Genomic DNA, 25000 nt, shown 5'->3' with positions numbered 1-25000 from the left:
CTATTTTTTAATTAAATGGAATGTCAAATTTATATGTAAATGCACATGCAAATTTATACATAAATGTATAATTTATCAAATATTTTATATTAAACAAAGTATTATATAAACAAAGTAAAAATTGTAATAGTTAATTTTTTTTGACCAGTAATAATAACTAAAATACGATATGGCAACTTGTATAACTGTTTTCTTTGCATTTATTTACATGTAATGTATATGCGTAATTTGCATAAATATACATATTTTGTAACAAGAATTATTATTTTTTGTTTGTTTATGTGGAACATAATGAAATGTATATGTAAATTATTCATAAATGTATAATTTATAAAATACTTTATATGTTATGCTTTTAGAATAAACGCAACCTTGGTGAGCATAAGTCACATCACTAAGAAGAATAAAAAAAAATTTTAAGTTACATTTTTTTGACCGGTTAAGTATAATAATAACTAAAATACGAAATGTCAACTCATATAATTGCTTTTTTTGCACTTATTCACATATAATGTATATGAATAATTTACATAAATATGCATATGTTGTATTAAAAATTTTAATATGTTTTCTTTATTTAAATGTTATATATATATATATATATATATATATATATACACATACACATTTCTTTGACCGGTTGAGTGTAATAATAACTAAAATACAATATGGCAACTTATATAATTGGTGCTTTTGCACGTATTCACATATAATGTATATGCATAATTTGCATAAATATGCATATTTTGTAATAGCAATTATACATTTTATGTTTACTTATATGAAATGTATATGTAAATGTATATGCAAATTATACATGAATGTAAAATTTATAAAACAGTTTATATTTTATGTCTATGTATATTTTATTTTATGTAACATATGCATGTTATGATGAGCATAAGTGACATTGCTAAAAAGCATTTAAATAAGTTCTTTTTTTGGTCTGGTTGTGTTTAATAATAATAATAATAATAATAATAATAATAATAATAATAGCTAAAATATGATACGTTTAAGGTCATGTGAAGTGCTCTGAAATGTGCATTTTTTTTATTCGATGTCTCACGTAATCTCAACTGAAAAATGAAGAGGGGTTGGGACAGAGTATCTCCTCCTCTTTTTAAAAAACAACCCATAGCGTTTTGTTTTTGATCACAGCTCTGCCAGTGAGAGTGTTTGAACTCAAGAGCATCAAATGAAAAGCAAATGAAAAGCGTCTTGAATGGGGCAGAGCATGTCAGATACTAGAGAGCATTTGATGATGAGAAACTGAAGTATGAAGTGACGTGTATAAAACTGTTGATCCATTTAGGTGGAAGTGACAAACTGCAAGCTTTATTTTATATCAGTTTATATTTTCTAAATGCGAATTTTGTCAACTGTTTTGGTGCACACTAGCTTATAAATCTAGTCTAATCAATACTGATACTTGGTTTCAGAAATCAATACTGAAACCAACATCTAAAAAAGTTATTTTAATTTCACGGTAGCTTTAACCTACTGGTTTACTAGCAGAGGTTTTTCTTAATGTACCTGAGCACGTTATAAAGCGTGTCCACCAGAGCGCAGTCCTCCATGAGGCTGATCTTGTTCTCAGCCAGAACTCGAAGCGTCAGGAACTGCGGGTGATTCTGGATCAGATTTAAAGTCCTGAGCATCTCTGGCCGCTCGATCTGAAACTGCCAGAGCAGGCCAATAGCGCAGTTCACATGGCCGACCGACAGCTTGGCTTTGTTTCTGCCCACCACATTAAATACCTGCTCTTCGGAGGAACAGGCCTTTAAGTGCTCCAACACCTGATCCTGCAGGATGGCCTGACGGTGAAACGGCCGCAGGGAACGTCCCGGAAACAATCGCAGCCGCAGCATGGCAGAGGATGGCAGATGTCAGGATGCACTCCACATACTGTATCAATGCAGAACAATCAGATATGTCAGTGTCAACCATATATCAGTGTTATATACATACAGTACAGTTGAAGACGAAATTATTAGCCTTTCTGTGAAAATTGTAATCATTTTATAACCGTTTTCCAAGCGATGTTTAATGGAAAATAGTTTTTCCAACACGTTTCTAAACATAACAATTGTAATGATAAATAATTTCTAATAACTTTTGATTATTAGACATCAATAATTAAGATGATAAGTAATTATTATTATCTTTTGTCCTTGCCATATTGACATTACATAATATGTTACTGGTTATTTTCCAAGTAGGGCTGTATTATTAATTAAAATCAAATCAAAATCGCAATCTGAACATGCACGATTTCTAAATCACCTTACTGCTCTATTTTCACACAGCATGCTACTTCAACCAATCATAACACAGCACGCCTAAACAGAGCGCGAGAACAGGGGTCCGTTCTTCGTACGTGGATTACTCAGTTAGCTGGATTTGGATATTGACGATTTGACATGATCCAGGATCGTTTCGTTCTTCAAAGCTGATCCGAGAGTTGTTGTCATAGCAACAGTTCTGCTAGCTCAAACCTGATTGGAAGCAGGTTCAAATCATATAAACAGGATTAGATCGGCTCAGTGCATGCAAAGATAATAGAGAAAGTATTTACCAAATTCTGATATTTTCTTACAGTAGTAGTTATATACACTTGGGAAAATTGTAAATATTTTTAACTATATATATATATATATATATATATATATATATATATATATATATATATATATATATATATTTTTTTTTTATATATATATATATATATATATATATATATATATATATATAAAGTTATAGTTATTAATAAAATAATTAATATATATATATATATATATATATATATATATTATATATATATATATATATATATATATATATATAACTTATTGCATAAGTTTTATTAATATATATATATATATATATATATATATATATATATATATATATATATTAATAAAACTTATGCAATCTGCACCCCCGAAATAAAAGTACAAAGACTGCCACCTGGTGGTGCAAAGAGAAAACTTATTGATATTAACTTTTTAGATCGCTTTAGTACAAATTGTGTATAATAATAGAAATGCAGAATATGTGACTTTTAAAACAATAAATAATACATTAATGCAGTCGTAAACATGTTTTGGCAGTTAATATGCCGGTGATTTGATGCTTCACAAAAGTTGCAGACGCCTTTCACAAAATTAAAATGCTTTTGTAAACATCCAGTTATTCCATAAAGTGATTAATAAACCGGCTACTATAATAAAGAAAATCTTTTCTAAATGTAGAACTAAATACACTGATATGCATTGAAATACATGATGAATACTCTTGACACAAGTGTAAAGCCTGCAGCTCCCAACAAATGTGGAAAGTTATTGCGTGTCATATTTAACAAACGGTTTACTGATAATTTGATGTAATTTTGCTCACATGGATAATTGAATATTAATCAGATGATGTCATTACGCTGCTGTGCCGTCAGCCAATCATGGCATTGCTGATCATGATTTCGAGGATCGACAGATCTGTCCTTCACAACACAAGCAGCGATCTCAGATCAGTTCATCCAGACATTCTAATCTGATTCGCGAACTTGTTTGAAGAACCAAATTAGAGAGAGGTCAGTTATCAAGATTAAAAGATCCAGCATCTGCCAAATCATCTTAGATCATTTAAGCGAGGTACGAAGAACGGACCCCAGGAGACTGAAATGAGTTCAGCACAAGAGGAATTGGTGACAAAAAAAGTCAACATCTGTGGTGTGAGATTACTTTGGAAACAGGAAGGCTGATGTATTGCAAACCTGGTCATTTGTAATCAGTCATATATTGCTTCTAAAAGCGTGTAAAAAGTGGGCGCACATCGCTTCCTTTAGCACTTTCAATGCATTCTGCACTTGTGCTTCTTTGTCATTTCGTCACCCTAGAATTATATGGTTCTATCTGCGTTCTGAATGATTTTGATATTTTGATATTGAGCTTCAAAGTTTTATGCATTTTATATAACAAACAATTGGTGTGTAACAGTTCTCTTTCATACATTAACTTGACAGAGACCCTAAGGCACAGGTGTCAAACTCAGTTTCAAAAGGGCCGCAGCTCTGCACAGTTTAGTTCCAACCCTAATTAAACACACCTGATCAAACTAATTGAGTCCTTCAGGCTTGTTTGAAACCTACAGGTAAGTGTGTTGGAGCAGGGTTGGAACTAAACTGTGCAGGGCTTCGGCCCTCCAGGAATTGAGTATGACACCCCTGCCCTCAGGGTACTCTAAATGTAAATTATCAAAATTCTCTTACATTTGCAAAAAAAAAACAAAAAAAAACAGTAAATACAGATAGAAACTTCTCATTCTGAAAAGTCATTTTCCACTTGGAATTATAAGGTTTGTCTGGCAGATCATTCATTGAAGCATTGCTTTTCAAGAAATACAATCCAAAAATGTATAAATTAGTGTTGTAACAATGGGCTCTATTTTGACGGTCCATGCGCAGAGCGCAAAACGCAGGGAGCAAACGCTTTCAGGGCGTGTCAGAACGCATTTTTGCTAATTTATGGACGGGAAAATGCGCTTTGCGCCAAGGCGAATGGGCTAAAAGGGTTAAGTTTATTTTCTTAATGAGTTATAGGTGTGTTTTGAGAATAAACCAATCAGAGTCTCATCTCCCATTCCCTTTAAGAGCCAGCTGCGTCGCGCCAAGAGCGAATTCACTATTTTACAGGACGCAAAGTAAGTCTAAGTGGAAAAAATGAGCATTTCACAAGCAAATAGTTAACAGTTGACAGTTTTTTAACAGAAAACTGTTAAACAGAGCATCTACTGCGTGAGAATAAGAGATAATGGATCACTTTCACTCTTGGATAGGGAAACCTTTACACACAGACATCAATTAGCCTATAAATAAATACTTTTGTTTGTTAAGCGCAAATATTTGTTTCAAAACTATTTCTAAATACAGTTCTAATTTCCAGCAAACAAATAAATGAACAATAATGACCAAGTGTGGTCAAAATACTGAGTTATTTCCAAATACACCTGCCATGCCCCATATGGTCTAAAACCTGACAGGTGGGCAAATCTAAGCTTGTTTTTAATCAAACAAATATAAATATGGATATAATAAATAATACTGCTAATAATAATAACATTATACAAAAGCAAATTGTTATGAATGAACTGAAAAAGCCTCCCGAGATGAAGAAGACATAAAAGCAGTGATTTTTCATATTTATGTAGGCTAGAAAATAATATGTTTTGTTATATTTTAATCCTTTATATTTATATTCTATATCTATTCTTATTATATCCTATATATATCCTTAATATTTAAATGTTTTCATATGTAAAGATATTTGCCTATTGCTCTCTTGTGTGTATTAAGCAGTGTGTAAGCGAGGCGCAACTCTGCGCCGGAGTTTAGACCGGGTTAGTTTTGGTCTAATGAAAAATCTATTATAGTTTCTCAAAATAGCAACGCACCAGCGGTCCGCCTCAGAACGCCTTCCTTTTTAGACCAGAACGCCTATGGGCGCACAAATGAGCGCTAATGCATTTGCTATTTAAACAGCGTAGCGCAACGCCTCAAAACGACTCTTGCGCCAAGCTGAAACTACCAAAAGACTATTGCGCCGTGCCTTGCGCCACACTGCGCCGGGTGTATGATAGCGCCCTATATGTTGATGCTTGAGAAAGTTACATTTTTGCTTTCTTTAACATTTATTTCATGTTTTAAGATAAATATAGTATTTCTTGTTTAAATTAAACATACAAGGCTGTGCTAAATATTTTTTTCCAGTGCAGATGTTCATTTTATCTAATTAATATGTTCATATTTATTAAATTTCATGCTTTATATGAATTACTGAATTATTTTTATTGAATTATATGCCCCATGAATTAAATTAAGTATTTGCCCTTCAAGGCTTAATATTATATTTAACAACTTTAAAAGAAACAGACGATGACCAAATGAGTTTAATAAACACTGAAAAGTGTTTCACTGACTATATGTAAATGAATAAATATATTTCACATTTAATATATACATTTTTAAATATTCATTTCTTTTTCAACAATGTAAAGTTAAACATTTAATCTCAATGTCGGTGTCGGTGACATATACGATCGCCTCACAACAAGAAGGTCATCGATTCGAGCCTCAGCTGGGTCAGCTGGCATTTCTGTGTGGAGTTTGCATGTTCTCCCCGTGTTCGGTCCAAATATAAGTCCAAATATGTGCGGTACATGTAAATTGGGTAAGCTAAAATTGGCCATAGTGTATGTGTGTGATTGTGTGTGTATGGGTGTTTCCCAGAGATGGGTTGCAGCTGGAAGAGCATCCGCTGTGTAAAACATATGCTGTATAAGTTGGCGGTTCATTCTGCTGTGGTGACTCCAGATTAATAAAGGGACTAAGCCAAAATGAAAATGAATAAATGAATGAATCTCAATGTCAAGAAATGCTTTTAAATCATCACATTGACACCCATCTCAATTTTGTGTGGTGCGGCATTATTTAGCCGAATCTGATTTTGTGCCATTTTTTCTTTCTGGTGTTTCCTGCTGTCAATAGAGCAGTCCTGCGAAGTGACAAAGAAAGCTGATCCTGATTGGTCCTTGTGCGTGCATTTTTTAAATAAAAAGTCTTAAAATGTAAATAACTTATAAATAAAACATCACAATGTTATTGTCATTTAATAAGAATGTCAAAAACTCAATTTTGACAAAAATGTCATATAGAATCTTATAGTTCTAAGGTGACGATTTGTCATTGCTACATGGCGACCATCAACTGTTTCTCAAAGGATGACAAACTAACAAAACATTCCTGTCGCTCTCACACAAGTTTTATTTATGGAGAAATGGGTGTTCTGTGTTTGTCTGAGGTAATTAGTCTCCGCAAATGTGTTTATTATTTCATACAAAGTAAGAAGCTGATCGGTCAGATCTTGTCACGAGACTCGAGGTGCGGCATTCCGAATAGTTAAATTTAAAGTTTGTCTGAAAAGAGATGTTTTTAACTAGATGCGCCTGGAATACACAAGCGCACCTCCAATATGCACACCTCCACTGGAAATAGCGGGTTTGTGCACGCAAAAGATGCAGTATGTGAACAGCCTATTTTACAGCAGCGTCAAAAAGAGGTCTATGGTCTATGCATGGCAAAAAAAAAAATCTGTGGACATGTACAAAAGTACATGCAACTACTACGTACATGTGGTCAAGCAGAACATCTGAGCCTTAAGGCTGATTTATACTTCTGCGTCAAACGCCAGCGTATGCTACGGCGCTGATGCATAGCCCTTCGCCGTGGCCGTCGGCGTCGCTGACGTGCACCTCTCAAAAAATGTAACTACACGTCGCAAAAACGCGTAGCGCAAGCTCTGCGGTTGGTCTACTTGGTAGCGCTGACGAGTCTGGGCGGGACCGAGAGCAGCGTGAATGGCGCAAGCGATTGTTTACAAGTGTGGAGTCCTGTGAAGGAGCTCCGGATGGAAAGTTTTGTTTTGTGTTTACCTCATGGTTAAAGTTGTTGCACGTCCGCCGGTTCCTGCCTCAAAATCAGCGAAGAAACTCGACACAGAGAAACATTAACACCTCACTGCCAACTAGCCTTTCGGAAGTGTTAATGCAGACCGACAGGGACAGCGCGCAGAAGTATAAATGCACAGCCACGCGTGTTGCGCCGTGGGTTATGCCGGTAACGACGCAGAAGTATAAATCAGGCTTTACTCGAATTTGTCACACACACACACACAGCAGCCTATTTATTTGTTTTACCATAGTACTGTTCTAGAGGCAGTTTGTTACACCTTTACTGGGTGATTTTATTTCTTTGCCTTTTATTTCTTATGTCTGTTTGAGACGCAAGTTACAGGGCTTTGATAAAAATCTAGTTGTTTTCCTTTGGTTATATGTTTCAGATTCACACTGTTAAACGTCGGTGTGTGTCAAAATGGAGATTAAAATTGAAATCGCAATATTGTTCGGGAAAATCGTGATAGCCTATATCGCACAGCCCTATTTGCAAGATACTAGCATTCAGTTTAAAGTGCCATTTTAAAGGCATAACTTGGCTAATTAGCTCTGTAACAGCAGTTTGTTCTGTAGTCAATCTAAAAAAAAACTATTAAGGGGTTAAAAATATTACATTAGCCAATATTGGCAATTTTTACAAATCTATCTGTCTGTATTTGGTGCATTTAAATTGCTTTTAATCTATTCAATAGAATAATAAACTAAATAAAAATATAAGTCATAAAATAAATAAAAATATAATTAACTCTGTAAAGTACTGATGAACTTTTATAGCATTTCAGAAAACATATGCCATGTTATCAGGCATGCTTATGTTGATATTTAGACAGCACACACAACACTACTTTACATTCTTCTTCAAAAAATATCTATAATTGGGTGGAATAACCACTGATTTTCAATCACAACAGATCAAAACACTGAATAACAAATTTATGCAAAATATGCTCAGAAGAAACGTCATCAGACCTTTACAGATTGAACCAAATATTAGCATTTCACTCAAACCCATGTCTAATAAATACAGCAAATCCAGAAAAAACTTTCTTACACAGAAGTAAATAATTCCTCATGTTTAAAATTAAGCATACAAATTAACATTATGCCCAATACACACACAAACACACACACACAAATAATTAAAAGCTTAGTTAAATAACGTTAGTTGTTGTTTTTTACCATTACACAAATCATCTAACATTTTATTTTAACATCTGTCTTACCTAAAGTCTCCTATGAAGTAAAAAAACAAACGCTCGTTGAAGCTAGTTATTAAATTGGGGTCAAGACAAGTTGGTGTTATATTGGCACATTCTGACTTTTTCCGTAATAATTATAACAATATAAACATATACAGTAGAATTATAAACACAGGCTATAATATATCGAGTTATAAATAAACAGGTTTTAAAGAAAGAGAGAGATTTAAAGTACCTTCATCAGTTTTGTCAGTCTGTCATCATGACATAATGACACACGTAACCTGCAGGAGCTCCACGTGTTGGAGGACAAACGGCTTTACCGGAGCTCACAGACCCGCAGAAATGCGCTGCTGCTCGGCTTTATCGTTCAGCTGCTGGGTCTGCATGAAAGAGCAGTGTTTTATTTATTATCTGAAAGGTAAAACACTAGACTTGTGTATCATGGTCAAGGTTTCTGTTGGCTTCCTGTTTATTGATGCGTGCAGACAAAAGTCACGCTGGCTGTCAAAATAAAAGTCTTTATAGGGCAAAAGCGAAAACGTAAGGTAACGTTACGTTGTTTCCATCCATTCATTTTCCTTCGGCTTTGTTTTATCAAGGGTCGTCACAGCGGAATGAACCTCCAACTTATCCAGCAAATGTTTTACTCAGCGGAAGCCCTTCCAGCTGCAACCTAGTACTGGGAAACACAAACACCCATAAACTCACCTTCACACACATAACGTACACTAAGGCCAACATAGTTTATTCAATACACTTAGTGCATGTGTTTGGACTGTGATGGAAACTGGAGCACCCAGAGGAAACCCACGCCAACACAAGGAGAACACAAGGCTCGAACCAGCGACCTTTTTGTGATGCGAGAATACTAACCACTGAACCACCGTATCGCCCCAGTGTAAAGTACATTGTTTTATTTAAATTAATTCATATTTTATATTATAATATATATCAGGACGTACATATACTCTTAAAATAAATACATATACATATAAGTAAATAAATAAAACATGTTTTTACGTCTCTGCTGCTCAGTGAAAGTCCTCAATGAATGAGATATATTGTGAAATTTATTTTCAATTTTGTATTTAAAATAAAAAGTCTGTACATTTTATATTTCAGTAAATGCTGCTCTTATACTTATTAAAATAATGAGTAATTAATTTAAATTAAACGTGAAATTAGTGTAATTGGTATCTATTTTTAAATAAATTATGGTATACGTGATAAACAATATATCTAATTTTCTATATGACTTTATTTAGTTATTCATTCAGTCATTTTCTTTTTGGCTTAGTAACTTTTTATCACAGGTCGCCGCAGCGTAATGAATCGCCAACTAATCCAGCATATGTTTTACACAGCAGATGCCCTTCATTTCATCTATGGTGCATGTCTTTGGACTGTGGACTTTGGGCTTAATAATGTATATTAATATATATAATACTTTTTTGAGTATAATACGTCTCGTTTTATATGATGGAAAAGTTTGTTCATTCATTCATTTTCTTGTCGGCTTTGTCCCTTTATTAATCCGGGGTCGTCACAGCGGAATGAACCGCCAACTTATCCAGCAAGTTTTCACACAGCGGATGCCCTTCCAGCCGCAACCCATCTCTGGGAAACACACACACACTCGTGCACTACCAATTCACCTGTACTGCATGTCTTTGGGGGAAACCGGAGCACCCGGAGGAAACCCACGCAAAGGCAGGGAGAACATGCAAACTCCACACAGACACACCAATTGAGCCGAGGTTTGAACCAGCGACCCAGCAACCTTCTTGCTGTGAGGCAACAGCACTACCTACTGCACCACTGCCTCGCCTGGAAGTGTTTGTAAATGTCTAAATGATGTTTTACTATCGTAAACAAAGAAACTATATTTCAGAAGAGGAAATTGAGACTTGTCTGACAACACAGTACTATTTAATCATAATCACATTCATAAATAAATCTGATTTATCTTAAATAATTTTTGGGATCAACAAGCAATCAAATTTTTAATGAAAAACCATCAATTACAATTTCTTTTGCACACAATCTTTATTTCAGCAATTTAAAGACAGGATCATTTAACAGGCAGACATCATAAAGCATCACCAGGTGAATCCTAGTCTTTTCTTGGACTGCTGAATGTCGGAGGTTTCATTGAGCTCTTTTATATTTTGCGTTCTGCTGTTCAAATAACTGGGCATCTGAACGCCTGACTCATCATGGACCAGATAACTCGGTCTAAGTCCACCGAAAACTGGCCCCAGACCCCCACCGATGCCCTCTCTGGCTGCCTTTATGAGTGGGTATGTGTTCCTGCCGGCCCTTTCGGCTGTTTCGATGACTTGTTTGGCGTATGTCTGAAACTGCTTTTCCTCCTCAATGATGAAAGCATTGCTCTTCTCCACAAACTCCTGCTGATCCTTCTTTGTACGTTGATGTTTTGCACGTTTTTCAGCCTTTAGAAAAAAAACAAAAGAAAATCAGAGAGAAATTACAGTTCAATGCATAAAACAAGGTTATTATTATAGTTTTATATTGTAAATGAGCTTTTATTTTAATATTATTCTAACATTTGGCTGTATTTTTATTTAGTTTTACCAATTGTTTTGTTAGTTTTAGTTTAGTTTTATTTTACACACACATTTAGTTTTAGTAAATACAGAAAAAAAATGTAAATATGTAAAAACACGTAAAAAAAATAACAAAACACATTAAAATATAAAAAATAATACAATTAAATTAAATATAAAAAAATATTACAAATTATGAATGTAAGTAATATATAAGTAAAATAAAATAAATATGAAAATAATTAAATTTAATTTAATTTAATTTAATTTAATTTAATTTAATTTAATTTAATTTAATTTAATTTAATTTAATTTAATTTAAATAGGCAGTTCCTTTCTCTATGGCCAAAGGAAAATGAATGAATCATTTAGAAAAAATAAATAATTCTAAAATAGAAAAAATGAATAAATATTTTAAAATAAACTAAATTAAATTAAAATAAATTAAAATAGGTATTTATATATATATATATATATATATATATATATATATATATATATATATATATATATATATATATATATATATATATATATATATATATATATATATAATTTTTATTTTTATTCATTCATTCTTTTATTCATTTTCCTTCAGCCACAGTGGAATGAACTACCTATTTTAATTTATTTTAATTTACTTTGATTTAGCTTATTTTAAAATATTTATTAATTTTTTCTATTTTAAACATTTTATTTTTATATTATTTAAAATTTATATATATATATATATATATATATATATATATATATATATATATATATATATATATATATATATAAATATATATATATATATATATATATATATATATATATATATATATATATATATATATATATATATATATATATATATATATATATAAAACAAATAAATAAATATTTTAAAATACAGTGAAATTTTATTTTTATTTAATTTAATTTAATTTAATTTAATAGGCAGTTCATTAATCTGTGGCCAAAGGGAAATAAATGAAATAATGAAATAATGAATGAATGAATGAATGAAAATAAAATAAAACATTAATAAAAATAAAAGTCAAATAAAATTTAAATTTAAAATTAAAATATAAAACAAATTAAAATATTAAAAATGCAAAAATCTAATTAAATAAAATTAAAATAAAATAAAATATGAATAAAAATCTTTTGAAAGTAAAATGAAATAAAACAAATAATTAAAATATAAAAAGTAAATAAATATTTTTAAATTAAATTAAATTAAATTAAATTAAAAATTAGAAACAAATTCTTAGAAAACTCATATCAGCCGATAGTTTTAGTCTTAGTTTTAGTTTAGAAAAAATAATCTTGGCAGGAAATAAAGCACATATCGAGCTGCACTCACCATCTCTTGTATGTAGAGGTCCTGCAGTGTTTTTCCTTCTTTTCTTGCTTTTTGAGCTCGACGTTGTTGTTTTTCCATGAAGATTTGATCCGCTTCCTTCTTTGCATTCAGCATCTCCAGAGCTTTCTGTTTCTCTTCCTCCGCCTTTCTTTCCTGGTCTTGCCTCTAATATAAAAATGAAAATAAATGTTCATTTCAGTTAATCTTTTTATTTTATTTTATACACACTGAATAGAAACAGTACACAAAAATTATTTTCACTTCAAATTAAATTTAAAGTAAATTTCACAATTAATTACAAAGAAATGCACACCTGTCAATAAATATGCTGTCATAAGAATTATTTTGTACTGATTAATTTTAATAAAAAAGATATAATATGTTATATAATTATATATAAATATATTATAAATTATGTTATATAATTACATTATAAATTTATTTAAAAATATAATATAATATCCCTTATTTTGACATTTTGCAATCAATTGCAATCTTATTTCTATTATAAAATATCATACAATATGTTATATATTCATATAATCTTATAATATCGAATTAAAATATTTCATTATATAATCACATAGTATAAAATAATATATTTCCCTTATTTAAGAATATAATATAATGTCAGATTATATACTTTCTCTTATTTTGACTTAAATTGCCATTTAATTTTTATTATTTAATATATAGATAGATAGATAGATAGATAGATAGATAGATAGATAGATAGATAGATAGATAGATAGATAGATAGATAGATAGATAGATAGATAGATAGATAGATAGATAGATAGATAGATAGATAGATAGATAGATAGATAGATAGATAGATAGATAATATGTTATAAATTTATACTATCATATAATATAAAATTATAATATTAATTACATACTTGCATAAAATAAAATGATATATTTTCTTTATTTTAATGTGTAATTTACACATATTAACTTTTCATTTTATAACCATTTTATATACATTTTATTCAGCCTTGTTATATTTGAAAAAATAAATATAATAAATAAAATTCATTACTAGAAAAGCTTTTAAATCCGAATCATACATTTGCAGTTTACCATGGTACAAGGTAATTTACCATGGATTCTCTGTGTGCAGCAATGGCGTTGAGCATGTCTGTGTGTTTCTTTTCTTTCTCCTGTTGTTCTCTGGTCAGTCTTTCCTCCCGTTCAGACACTGCTTTGGCGATGATCTCCTCCTCATTGCTGATCTGCTGCTGCTTCTGTACTGCTAACTTCTGGATTATCGTCTCTCTGTGTTTCTGGAGCTCTCTAAAGCAAAAATAAAGACACAAAGTCCAATCTAGGATTTCCCCGCATCACACTTAGTATCTAAAAAGTAAAAATCTGTAGCTGTTAGGTACAAAAATGCATCCCAGTGGCAGATATTGTACCTTCATTTATGAGAGTGCACATTAAAGCATTATTTTTGGAGATAACGTGATGTGATTTGTGTTATTATTCAAAAATGTTTCATGAAAGGTTTATCAACCCTTATTTATCAAGGATCGCCACAGCGGAATGAACCGCCAACTATTCCAGCATATGTTTTATGCAGCGGATGCTTTCCATCTGCAGCCTAGTACTGGAAAAACACCATTCACACACACACTCATACACTATGGCTAATTTAGTTCATCCAGTTAACTTATAGTGCATGTCATTGCACTGTGTGGATACTGGAGCACTCAAGGGAAACTCACGCCAGCACAGGGAGAACATGCAAGCTTGCCTAGCCGGGATTCGAACCAGCAACCTTTTTGCAGTGAGGCGACAGTGCTGAAGACTGAGCCACCGTGCCGCCCAAGTGATTATTTACTCTACCTAAAAAGTGAGTAAACCTGTTGCCTTCATATCAAAAAGTTGACTTTACTACTGAACTGAAATTAACTAAACTAAACTGAAATTGACAGTAAAATTAAAAAATAGCATCAAAATAAAACTAATTAAAAACACAAAACTATTCAATTCAATTCATCTTTAATTCTATAGCCCTTTTACACAGTAGATTGTGGCAAAGCAGCTTCGCATAGAAGATTATAGTGAATTGAAACAGTGTCAGTCCAGTTTTTAGAGTAGCAGTTCAGTTTAGTTCAGTTCAGTGTGGTTTAATTTTGACTGCTGAGAGTCCAAACATTAAAGAGCAAATCTATCGATGCGCAGCTCCACAAATACCAAACCAAGCAAGATAGTGGCGTCAGTGGCAAAAAAACAAACTTCTTCAATTGACAAAAGTCAAGGAGAAAAACCTCAAAAGACACCAGCCTCAGTTGGGCATGACCATTTCTCCTCTGGCCAGACTTCTTGTGCTGCAGAGCTGCAGTCTAGGTGCTGGAGGCTGGAGAACGTTGGACGTCCATCGTGGAGAAGCTGCAGGTTTGAGTAGGTCACCGGTGGGTGTACAGGCTGGTCCACAAGATCAATGCGGAGACTGGTCTGTCATTGGGTCTACCTTAATCTACTATATGATAACCTTGCCTCTTTGACAGTTATATTCTGTCATAATATTCAGTGTGTTTTGCTATAGAGAGGATTTACATATAAATGACTGTAGTGCATCACTGCAAAGGTATTTACAACTTTTTTTTACACCTAAATGATGAATAAAAAAGATTAAATATAAGACTGGAGTACCTGAAAATCTCCTCCTGCTTTTCTTTCCTCATTCTCATCATTTTTTCTTTATGGCTGGCGAGCTGCTTGCATTTCTCCTCCTCTTCCTTCAGTTTCTGCGCTTCTGTTGCTTTCATCATCTCTCTGTTGGTTAAAAGATCCTGATAGGAAACAGAAAAATGTTTGAAATGTAAAACAGCATCTGATTGAGTATCGGTATGTGGATTTGTACTGTGATTGATTCATTACTTTATGAGCCTTCAGTATTCTTCTCTTCTCCCCCTGTTTCTTGCGCTCCTTCATGGCCTGCTCCCACAGATGAAGATTTCTAAGACGCTCGATTTCTTCAGCCTCGCGTTTGACCTCCTGCCTCTCCTGCTCTTTCTCAAGTTCATGATCCACAATCCTAACAGAGTGGGAAATGTTTGATGGCAATTCACATATGACATACGCTGTGAAAAAATCCTTAAATGAGCAGTTTATGTATTTTATGATTCATATTTTTATTTTTCACCCGATTTAATGGGCATTATCAGTGGTTATCAGCTGATAGATATGGCCAGTAGGGGCCTTCTGTTATCATCCGTTCACATGACTAATCAGCTATAGCAGGGGTGGCCAACCCTGTTACTGGAGAGCCACCTTCCTGCAGATTTCAGTTGCTACCCATATCAAACACACCTGAACCAATCAATTAGGACCTGAACACCACGTGATAATTACAGGCAGGTGTGTTTGATATGGGTTGCAACTGAAATCTGCAGGAAGGTGGCTCTCCAGGAACAGGGTTGGCCACCCCTGAGCTAAAGCAATAGAGAAGACTCCAGATCTGTTTTTATATTACTGTGACGGTTAGGTTTAGGGTTGGAGTAGAGGTAAACGTTAATAAAATTCAATTAATGGGAAATTTAATAAATAATATAAATACTTCTCATGAATAATCAGTTATACTAATAGAGAAGACTCCAGATCCAGATCTGTTTTTACATTACTGTAACAGTTGGGTTTAAGTTTGGAGTAAGGGTAGACGTTAATAAAATACAATTAATAGAAAAAATATGAATAATTCTCGTTAACTTCCGGCTGCAGCCGTGTGTGATTATTAACCATGTGAATGGATGATAACAGCCTTCTGAGCCTACCAGTATAGGTGCAGAAGGAAGGCCCCTACTGGCCCATATATATCAGCTGATAACCACTGATTCAATCGAGTGATAACATTCGAATCAGCTGATGCAATTCACAATCATAAACGAACTTGTGAATCATGAAATACGGAAACTGTTACTTAACAGACATTTTTTTTACAGTGAAGCTATTAACACTGTTTCATTTAAAACCATGGATAAATACAAGACAACAACAAAAATAGTTATGAGATACAAAATTGCAAGGAAAAGTCAGAACCTTTTTCTAATAATTTCTGTTAAAATAACGCAATGCCTGTCATTTTAGGAATTCTGAATTAACATTGAGAGCACATATCTTAAAATGCTGAGGAATTCTGAATGTATTATTCAAAGTGTTCAACAATTATGACATCTTAAGGAATTCTTATTTTATGTCACAATTTTGTTTTTAAGAATTTCTGAGCGTATGTCATATTCCTCAACTAAAATATATTTTCAAAGAACTGAGAGTGAAAATGTCAGAATTGTAATATAAAATCAATATATAAACTTAAGATGTAAAGTCAGAATTTTAAGAAAAAAAGTCTTTGATTTCTCAATTGAGATTTTTCCCAGAATGTAAATTCTAAGTTAGAATTTTTGTTCTCCAAATTCTGCGAGTTTATAAGTCACATTTAAGAATACTGAGTTTATATTTTTCTAATTCAGATTTTCTTTCCTCATAATTCATTATATTTTTTAATTCTAATAATTATTAGAATAATTTTTAATTTTAATAATAATTTAAATTCTCATTTTTCATCATTTTATCTCGTTGTTTATATCATAATTTTTTAGAAGTTTATATCTTAAATCTGAGGTTATTTATTGAATGTGAAAAGTGTAGGAAAATATAATTTAAAACTGTACTATTTAAAGATGGAATTGCAAGATGTGGTGAGGCAGTGGCGCAGTAGGTAGTGCTGTTGCCTTAAAGCAAGAAGGTCACTAGGTCGCTGGTTTGAACCTCGGCTCAGTTGGTGTTTCTGTGTGGAGTTTGCATGTTCTCCCTGCCTTCGCGTGGGTTTGCTCCGGTTTCCCCCACAGACCAAAGACATGCGGTACAGGTGAACTGGGTAGGGTAAATTTTCCGTAGTGTATGAGTGTGAATGTGTGTGCGGATATTTCCCAGGGATGGGTTGCGGCTGGAAGGGCATCCGCTGTGTAAAAACTTGCTGGATAAGTTGGCGGTTCATTCCACTGTGGCGACCCTAGATTAATAAAGGGACTAAGCCGACAAGAAAATGAATGAATTGCAAGATGTAAATACAGAAATGATGATTTATGATTTCTTTTTTTTTAATTGTGATTAAAAACATAGAATTGTGACATGTTTATATTGTGTAGTTCTGACTTTGTATTGTAAATTTATTTGGTAAAAATCTAAATAGTGAGATAAAAACTCTTAATTGTGAAAAGTGGTGTAGTTCAGATTTTTGTTCATTAAATTCATTCATCCATTCATTTTTTTTTTTGGCATAGTCCCTTTATTCATCAGAGGTCGCCACAGCGGAATGAAACGCCAACTTGTCCAGCATATGCTTTACACAGCGGATGCCCTTCCATCTGTAACCCAGTCCTGGGAAACAACCGTACACTCTCATTCACACACATACACTACGGAGCACCCGGAGGAGTTCACTAAATTGTGATATGAAAATATGAATTGTGACATAAATCTAAGAATTGTGAAATGTTTTATTGTGTAATCATGTTGTGTAGATAGAACTCCTAATTGTGAAATGATTATATTGTGTAGTTCAGATTTTTGTTCAAAACATTGTGAGATAAAAATCTCTATTATAAGATAAATCTTGTGAAACGTTTCATTCAATGTGTCTCCTTACTGTTGTTTCAAGCTCTCAGCAATGGCCTGATGTTCTTGTTTCTTCTGTAAGGCTTTCTTCTGTTCCTCCAGGAGAGCCTGCTCTTCTCTGGAAGCCATTTCAGCCAACATGTCTCGATCTATGTCTTTGGTGGTGTTCTGCTTCATGCGTTTCAGCTCAATCTGAGCCTCCCTTTCCTTCAAAACCTCCGCCAGCATCAGAGCCCCCTGTTCAACAATGGAAGACACACAGTAGTTTTTCAATGAGCAGAAAATTTACTGAAGATTTGCATTTGTCATCACATAATGTGAGACACACATGGAAGCCTTTCACTCTGTCGGTCTGGTAGTACATCTGGGTTTTTGCCTTCTCGATGGCCTCCTTCCGCATTTGGGCCTGGTATTTCGCTTCTTCTATGTCAATTAGTTTTCTCTCCTCTTCTTCGATTGCCTCACGGATTTTCTTGGCCTCAAGCTTTTTTTGTCGCTGTCCCTGTAAAGATGAAATCAGATGTTGGTATGTGGGTCAAACATACATTTTTGTATACAGTAAATCAAATTACATGTGATTTTGGAAATATATTAAATAAATCAGTGTCAAATGTTTCAAATAACTTTTGTAAAACTAAAATACAAAAAAATATGGATGAAATGTTACGTTACATAGACACATATTAAAGGTGTATGTTGTATGTAAATTAATAAATACATGGATAAAATCAAAGAATGTAAAAATATATAAATAATATAAAAATCTAAAACATTTAGCAATTATAAAAATACAATTATATAAAAAAATATATATAAAAATGATAAGCAATATATTCTAAAATGTAAAAGTTATTTACATAGTTTATCATTTGAGTTTATAACATAAAAATAGGTGTAAAATATAATTTAAGATTTCCTGGTGATGGGTTGCCACTGGAAGGCCATCCACTGCGCAAAACATATGCTGGATAAGTTGCCGGTTCATTCCGCTGTGGCGACCCCAGATTAATAAAGGGACTAAGCCGAAAAGAAAATGAATAAATATACTTTGAGAAACATTTATTTTCTCTTGTAAAGCAAAAGGCTTTAAAAACAGTTGAGGAGGTTTTTTATCCACTTCACAATGAGTTTCAACCACTTCATTCAGGTATACGCTGCAAGCAAACAAGAGCGTTAAAGAAAACCGACTAGTTATATTTTGTGCCCATGTGCTGTGAGAGTGTTAAATGGAAATCATTCTGTGTATCTGTGTTGTGTATTTGTATGTGGTGATGTATTGTGAAGTCAGAGACATTGTTCGACAGTGCCAAAAATAGTCCTGTATTTATTAATTTACACATTTTAACTTTTCATTTAATAACCATCTTTTTTAATATATATATATATATATATATATATATATATATATATATATATATATATATATATATATATATATATATATATATATATATATATATATATATGTTTTTTTATTTGTGCATAATCCCTTACTGCCCCACTTGAACACATTTTTGCAAGTATCCACTTATGCATGCAACTTATGCTAAAATGTGACTTTGTATGTCCAAGCTTGGTTCCTTCTCTCAGCGTGTAAACAGAACAGCTCATGTTCTATTTTGCAGTTAAAAAATACATAAATATATAAATCAAATACAATTATAATCAAAACAACATTAAATTGAGCATGCCCTATGCTGCAAAAGTACATTTACATGATTTTACTTTGATTAGAAATGAATCCAGAAAAAAAGGGGAGGCATATGACACAATAACCATTTTATCTCGATTGTTGTTTCTTCATAATTGTCGTGAAGGCCAAAATCAAAACAGTTTTTTTTTATTAATTGTACATCCATGATTACTTTTATGGTGGACTTGTAACAAACTTGACTTACACTTTTCTTTGAAATGTAGCTGCTTATGTATAGAACAGTCTTGCACAGTAAGCTTGCCTGACTGGAAAATTTCAACAAAGCATTATTTTTTAGAGGCGATTAAATTATTGGTGGGGATATTGGTGAAAATCGGTTGATATTGGTGGGGACACATCCCCTCTGTCCATTCTAATTCTATACCCTTGCATCTATGTTATGCTGCTTCAACAAAGTCTACTTTGTAAAAAGCGCTATTGAAATATAAATGGATTGAAATGGATCAAATACTTTTTTTTTTTTTTTTTGGAACGTTCAACAAAAATACAAAAATATACAGAAAGTGTATAAATTCTATAAAAACAAAACAGAAAACCGAACAAAATAAAAAGAGAAACAAAAGATTATGAATTATGAATTACAAGTATCACTTTAAGGTCACAGTGATGTATAAAAGGTCACATACAGTTTGCTGGCTATTATAGAAAAGAAACAATACTGTAAGATTCACATAGTGTTATTGATTTTAAAGCTTTAACATTGCTGTAGGTCGAGATTGTATTCAAATAACATTTCTAATCTTTACAAAAAATAAGAAAAAGGGGCTTTACAGACAAAAATTTGCATTTGTGTATACAAAATTTTGCTGGTAAAATAAATAGATTTATTAGAAAATATTGATCTTTTACTTTATCAACATGATAAAAACCAAGTAAAACATCTTTGTATGACAAAGAAAAATTATCTAAAAGAGAGACACCAAATATATAACCAATATATAACCAAATTCCTTCCAAAAAATCTTAATATGGAGCAAATTTCCAAAAAAGATGATCGACAGATTCATCTATTATTTCACAAAAGGAACAAAGGGGAAGCATTTTTTTATTTATAAACATTCACTGGATCAACTTAATGTAGCAATTTGAAGGAAAACTCTTTAACCTTATTTGTAATTAAAATTTTGTTAGGTGAAAACCACACAATGTTCCAAGGAATGTCATGAAATAAATTATTCCAGTGAAATATGACATGAGGAATAGAGGTTATTTCATTCTGAAAAAGATGCCAAATCTTTTTATTTCTGAGAGAAGTGTTAAGCGTGAAAAAAAAAAATTCAATCACTGTTTCACAAGCATTAATCAGTGAAGTAAAGGGGACAACAGAATCAAGAGAGTTTTTTTTTAAAAGGGCAATATAGCTCCACTAGGAATTGCATCCATGACTATGGAAAACTCATGTGGGGTTATCGGAATACAGTATTTACTTAAGAACTCAGAATAAGAAGGTAAATGACTACTATTTTAAAAAAGTTCAGAAACTAAGCAAATATTGTTCTTAAAGCAATAAAATATAGATTTAATTTTATAACAAATATCATTATTCCAGATATAATACCTATGGGGACTAAAGTTGTGTTTATATATTAGATTCCATGCCAATAATACTTGTTTAAGGAAATTGGATACTTTAATGGGAAGTTTAGAAATATTATAATAATTACAACGGATTAACTCACGGCAATGGTGTTGGACCAGTTTTTGACGATGTCTTTAGAGCGCTTGTGCAGCGCCTCCCGCTGTTCAGCCGCCGCCATCACACTTCTGTTATGGTGATTTATACCGTTCACACTGTCTTGCAGCCGCTGCCATTCAGATTTAGACAAGACCACCACTTGACGAAGATTTGCCCCGGTTTTCTCCATCTCCGAGTTCACAGCTACATACACATTTCCAAGTAAATCACAAGCTGTAATTTCCAAGCGCAAAAATACAGATATACGCAGTATTTATGACTCTCATCTTGTTTACTTCGACCGTAAGTTACTGAATGCTAGTGAAGCTGTTGACATTTAACTAGCTTTTAATCTTTCATTAAATATATACAGGGATATACATAACCGCAGTATTTTTGATTCTCACCTTGTTTACTCGAGCCTTTCCTTCGACCGTACTTAACCACACCTGTTATTGAAGTTACTGTTGACATTTAAGCTACTTTTTAATTTCCTCTTACATTCGTTGAGCTTTGTATATTTAGATGTTTATTTATTTCAATCCTTCACACTTTGGGAAAGTTGGCTAGCGTTGGTTAACATGTCGAGTCTGTCCACTGTGTCGCTCGGTAACCCTTTCAACTTTTGTTACAGTGTTGCTTAGTAACCTTGCAAATAAAGTAGCGATTAAAAGTAAGTGACGTCATGGGAATCCTTAAAGAGCCAGCAATGTAGAAAACAACACGCTGAAGGAGGTCTGGAGATGCTTCATTTTGAAGATATCAATAAGACCTTAAAGGTCAATTTAATTAAGAGATGTCTATCCACCTCCAATTCCCTTCGAAACCCCATTCCTCATAATCTTTTTAACCAAATAGGTGGCTTAATGTGATTATAATATTTTTTAAATCACTTTTAAACTCTCCAAATTCCATCAACCAACTCTTCTTGCTTGGAAAATCTTTTACTGTCACAATTTTTCTCCTACACCTCCTTTATTTGGAATAATGGTAATATAACCTTTTTAAATAAATCTTTATTCTTAGTAAATTGGTTTAATAGAGATATTAATAGTCTTTTAAAACTTTTTGACAGTTCCAGGAATATTCTATCCTATGAACAATTCATGTGTACTCACAATTTCCCAATATTGTTAAGAGAATTTAATTCAGTTATTAAATCTATCCCTGTAAAAATTACTCAACTTGTTAAAAATCATATTTGCTATAATTTTCTATCTGCTTTAAATCCAAAACTAAGTTCAGAAGGTGTTGAGTTGACTGATAAAAAATGTACTAACAAACATGTTCGTAATATTTTTCAGAAGCAAAATAAAATTACTCCAAATTTAGGAAAATTAAGGAAATCCATTTTGAAATATTACCTACAATTTACCCAGTAAAACCGTTTTTATCAAAGTACATTGAAATGGAGGATATCTGTGGTTTCTGCAATGCGGATAAAGAGAGCCTTTGTCATTTGTTTTTTGAATGCAACACTGTAAAGAATTTCTGGAAGAATCTAGACAAATATATTTTAAAAAGGACAAAACTTAGTTAATATTTTACATTAAAAGATATTATTTTTTATTATGAAAACAAATCCAACAAATGTCTTCAATATATTGTTAACCTCGCTTAGTCTCTTTATTAATCCAGAGGTGCTACAGTGGAATGAACCACCAACTTATCCAGCAGGCTTTTATGCAGCGAATGCCCTTCCAGTCGCAACCCATCAGTGGGAAACATCCACACACACACACTACAGACAATTTAGCCTACCCAATTCACCTGTACCGCATGTCTTTGGACTGTGGTGGAAACTGGAGCACCCGGAGGAAACCCACGCAAATGCAGGGAGAACATGCAAACTCTACACAGAAACGCCAACTGAGCCGAGGTTAGAACCAGCGACCTTCTTGCTGTGAGGCGACAGCACTACCTACTGCGCCACTGCGTTGCCTGTTTGACCAAATTGAGTGGAAAAAGGTGAGAGCTTACCTAGTTAATATTATCTCACCAATAAAGTTAAAGAAGTGACATATAAACCAATACATTTAATTTATCCAGTGAAAGAAGTTGTTAAAATGTTTTCAGAAATGGAATCTACGTGCACTTTTTGTGAATTAGAGGAGGAATCGATCCAACACCTGTTTTTGAATGCATGTTTTCCCAAATGTTTTAGTTTGATGATGAATATAAACTTACAATATTAAACTTACAAAATTAAAAACTCAGTTTTCTTGTTAAGATATTGTTTTGATGGACAATAATAATACCAAAACTTTGGAGCAAAATTTGTTTATTAATTTAATGATAATATATGGGAAGTACCATGTACACAAAAAAAAAATGGTCCAATGATAAGCCTAATATTTATTTGTTTAAAATTGATCAAGCATTATATCGAAACCCATAAAAGACAAAAAATAAAAAATTTCATTTTTTGATTTTATTTTTTATTTGTATTTTTTTCTACAACTGATGTGTTCCTTTGATGTGAGAAATAAACATTGTATTCCTTTTTATTATTTTTTTATTGTAGAAAAAACACTTGAAACTTAGCATGAAAATACACTTTTCACTCTTCCCCCCTCTCTCCTCCAAAGCATGCAGATTCAGTTTAGCAGGTAGATGTATTGTTATACATGGGCTAAGGCAAAGAAAAACAAACATTGTATTCCTATTTTTTTGTATGCTATTGTTCTTGTTATGCAATAAAAAAAATAATATATATATATATATATATATATATATATATATATATATATATATATATATATATATATTTTTTTTTTTTTTTTAAATGTAGAAAACAACTTAAATGTCCTTTCTAAAACTTAAAAAAGCAAACCAAATACTTAACAATTGGCTTCAGAGAGATTTAACCTGCCTTGGTAGAGTTCTCTTATTAAAAGCTGAAGGGTGGTCTCATTTATACCTTCTTTTTCTTTATTTGTTCATGATACATGAACAAAATTAATAGTTAACTGTTTAATTTTTTCTAGAAAAACAAACACAAGCGTCTGAAGAAACACATTCTCTGTGGTGAAAAAGCTGATGGTGGTTTTGACATGATTGATTTTTTTTTACATCAATTACACTAAGTGAATTGGAGTAAAAACTGTAAATTCCCCTTATTCTATTTGGTACTTTATCCCACATAATATTTATAAAAAGATTGGAGGTCTCAAATTTTTGTTAACTTGTAGTTTTTTCCCATCCAAACTCCCTGTAACACTCTCTAAATTTCATGAACAGGCTATTTTGGTATGGAAATTATGTTTCGTTCACAATTTCTCCCCGCACAAAGTGAAGCTATGGAACAACGACAGCATCTTAGTAAAGAATAAATCAATTTTTTATAAGAATTAGCATGAAAAA

At 32.4% G+C, this 25000-nt stretch overlaps 2 protein-coding genes across 5 annotated transcripts in view; both read right to left on the bottom strand.

Annotated features, from left to right (window-relative positions):
- The window catches only part of fastkd1 (FASTK mitochondrial RNA regulator 1), a 34770-nt gene extending 25562 nt beyond the window's left edge, over window positions 1-9208 (bottom strand). The window contains exons 1-3 of one of the 2 annotated variants that reach the window (XM_087265807.1): window positions 8941-9208; window positions 1761-1908; window positions 1537-1682 (exon numbers count right to left, since the gene is read on the bottom strand). In XM_087265807.1, the coding sequence (XP_087121933.1) occupies window positions 1537-1682; window positions 1761-1871 (257 nt within the window). In that variant the 5' untranslated portion in view covers window positions 1872-1908; window positions 8941-9208. 2 annotated transcript variants of the gene reach the window in all.
- A 1527-nt stretch (window positions 9209-10735) lies between these two features.
- On the bottom strand, window positions 10736-22269 carry cfap210 (cilia and flagella associated protein 210). 3 transcript variants are annotated; one of them, XR_015499998.1, is made up of 9 exons: window positions 22045-22269; window positions 21642-21841; window positions 18577-18750; window positions 18280-18485; window positions 15513-15669; window positions 15124-15424; window positions 13730-13953; window positions 12627-12791; window positions 10736-11161 (listed from the first exon to the last, which is right to left on the bottom strand). XR_015499998.1 is itself a non-coding variant. In XM_087268537.1 (9 exons), the coding sequence occupies exons 1-9, from the start codon at window positions 22109-22111 to the stop codon at window positions 10808-10810; spliced, it is 1686 nt and encodes a 561-aa protein (XP_087124663.1). In that variant the 5' UTR covers window positions 22112-22269; the 3' UTR covers window positions 10736-10807. The 3 variants fall into 3 exon arrangements, 2 of the variants coding, with proteins under 2 accessions (XP_087124663.1, XP_087124664.1); XM_087268537.1 differs by having other exon boundaries at window positions 13730-13922; window positions 15285-15424; window positions 21642-21871; XM_087268538.1 differs by having other exon boundaries at window positions 13730-13922; window positions 15285-15424.
- Between the last annotated feature and the right edge of the window lie 2731 nt (window positions 22270-25000).

This window comes from Danio rerio, chromosome 9, assembly GCF_052040795.2.
Source record: "Danio rerio strain M-AB ecotype USA chromosome 9, GRCz13ab, whole genome shotgun sequence".
NCBI classification, from domain to species: Eukaryota; Metazoa; Chordata; class Actinopteri; order Cypriniformes; family Danionidae; genus Danio; species Danio rerio.
The sequence above is the reverse complement of the archived record's forward strand: the minus strand, read 5'-3'. Positions and strand labels throughout refer to the sequence as shown.

What these genes read in the sequence shown, in the direction of transcription:
- cfap210 (XM_087268537.1), bottom strand. Translation starts at nt 22,111, where the DNA reads ATGTCAACAGTAACTTCAATAACAGGTGTGGTTAAGTACGGTCGAAGG. An exon ending in AAGCAGGAGGAGATTTTCAG is followed by an intron (nt 13,923 to 15,284) that starts GTACTCCAGTCT and finishes TTTTTGCTTTAG; the next exon opens with AGAGCTCCAGAAACACAGAG. An exon ending in CTGCACACAGAGAATCCATG is followed by an intron (nt 12,792 to 13,729) that starts GTAAATTACCTT and finishes TTTTTATATTAG; the next exon opens with AGGCAAGACCAGGAAAGAAA.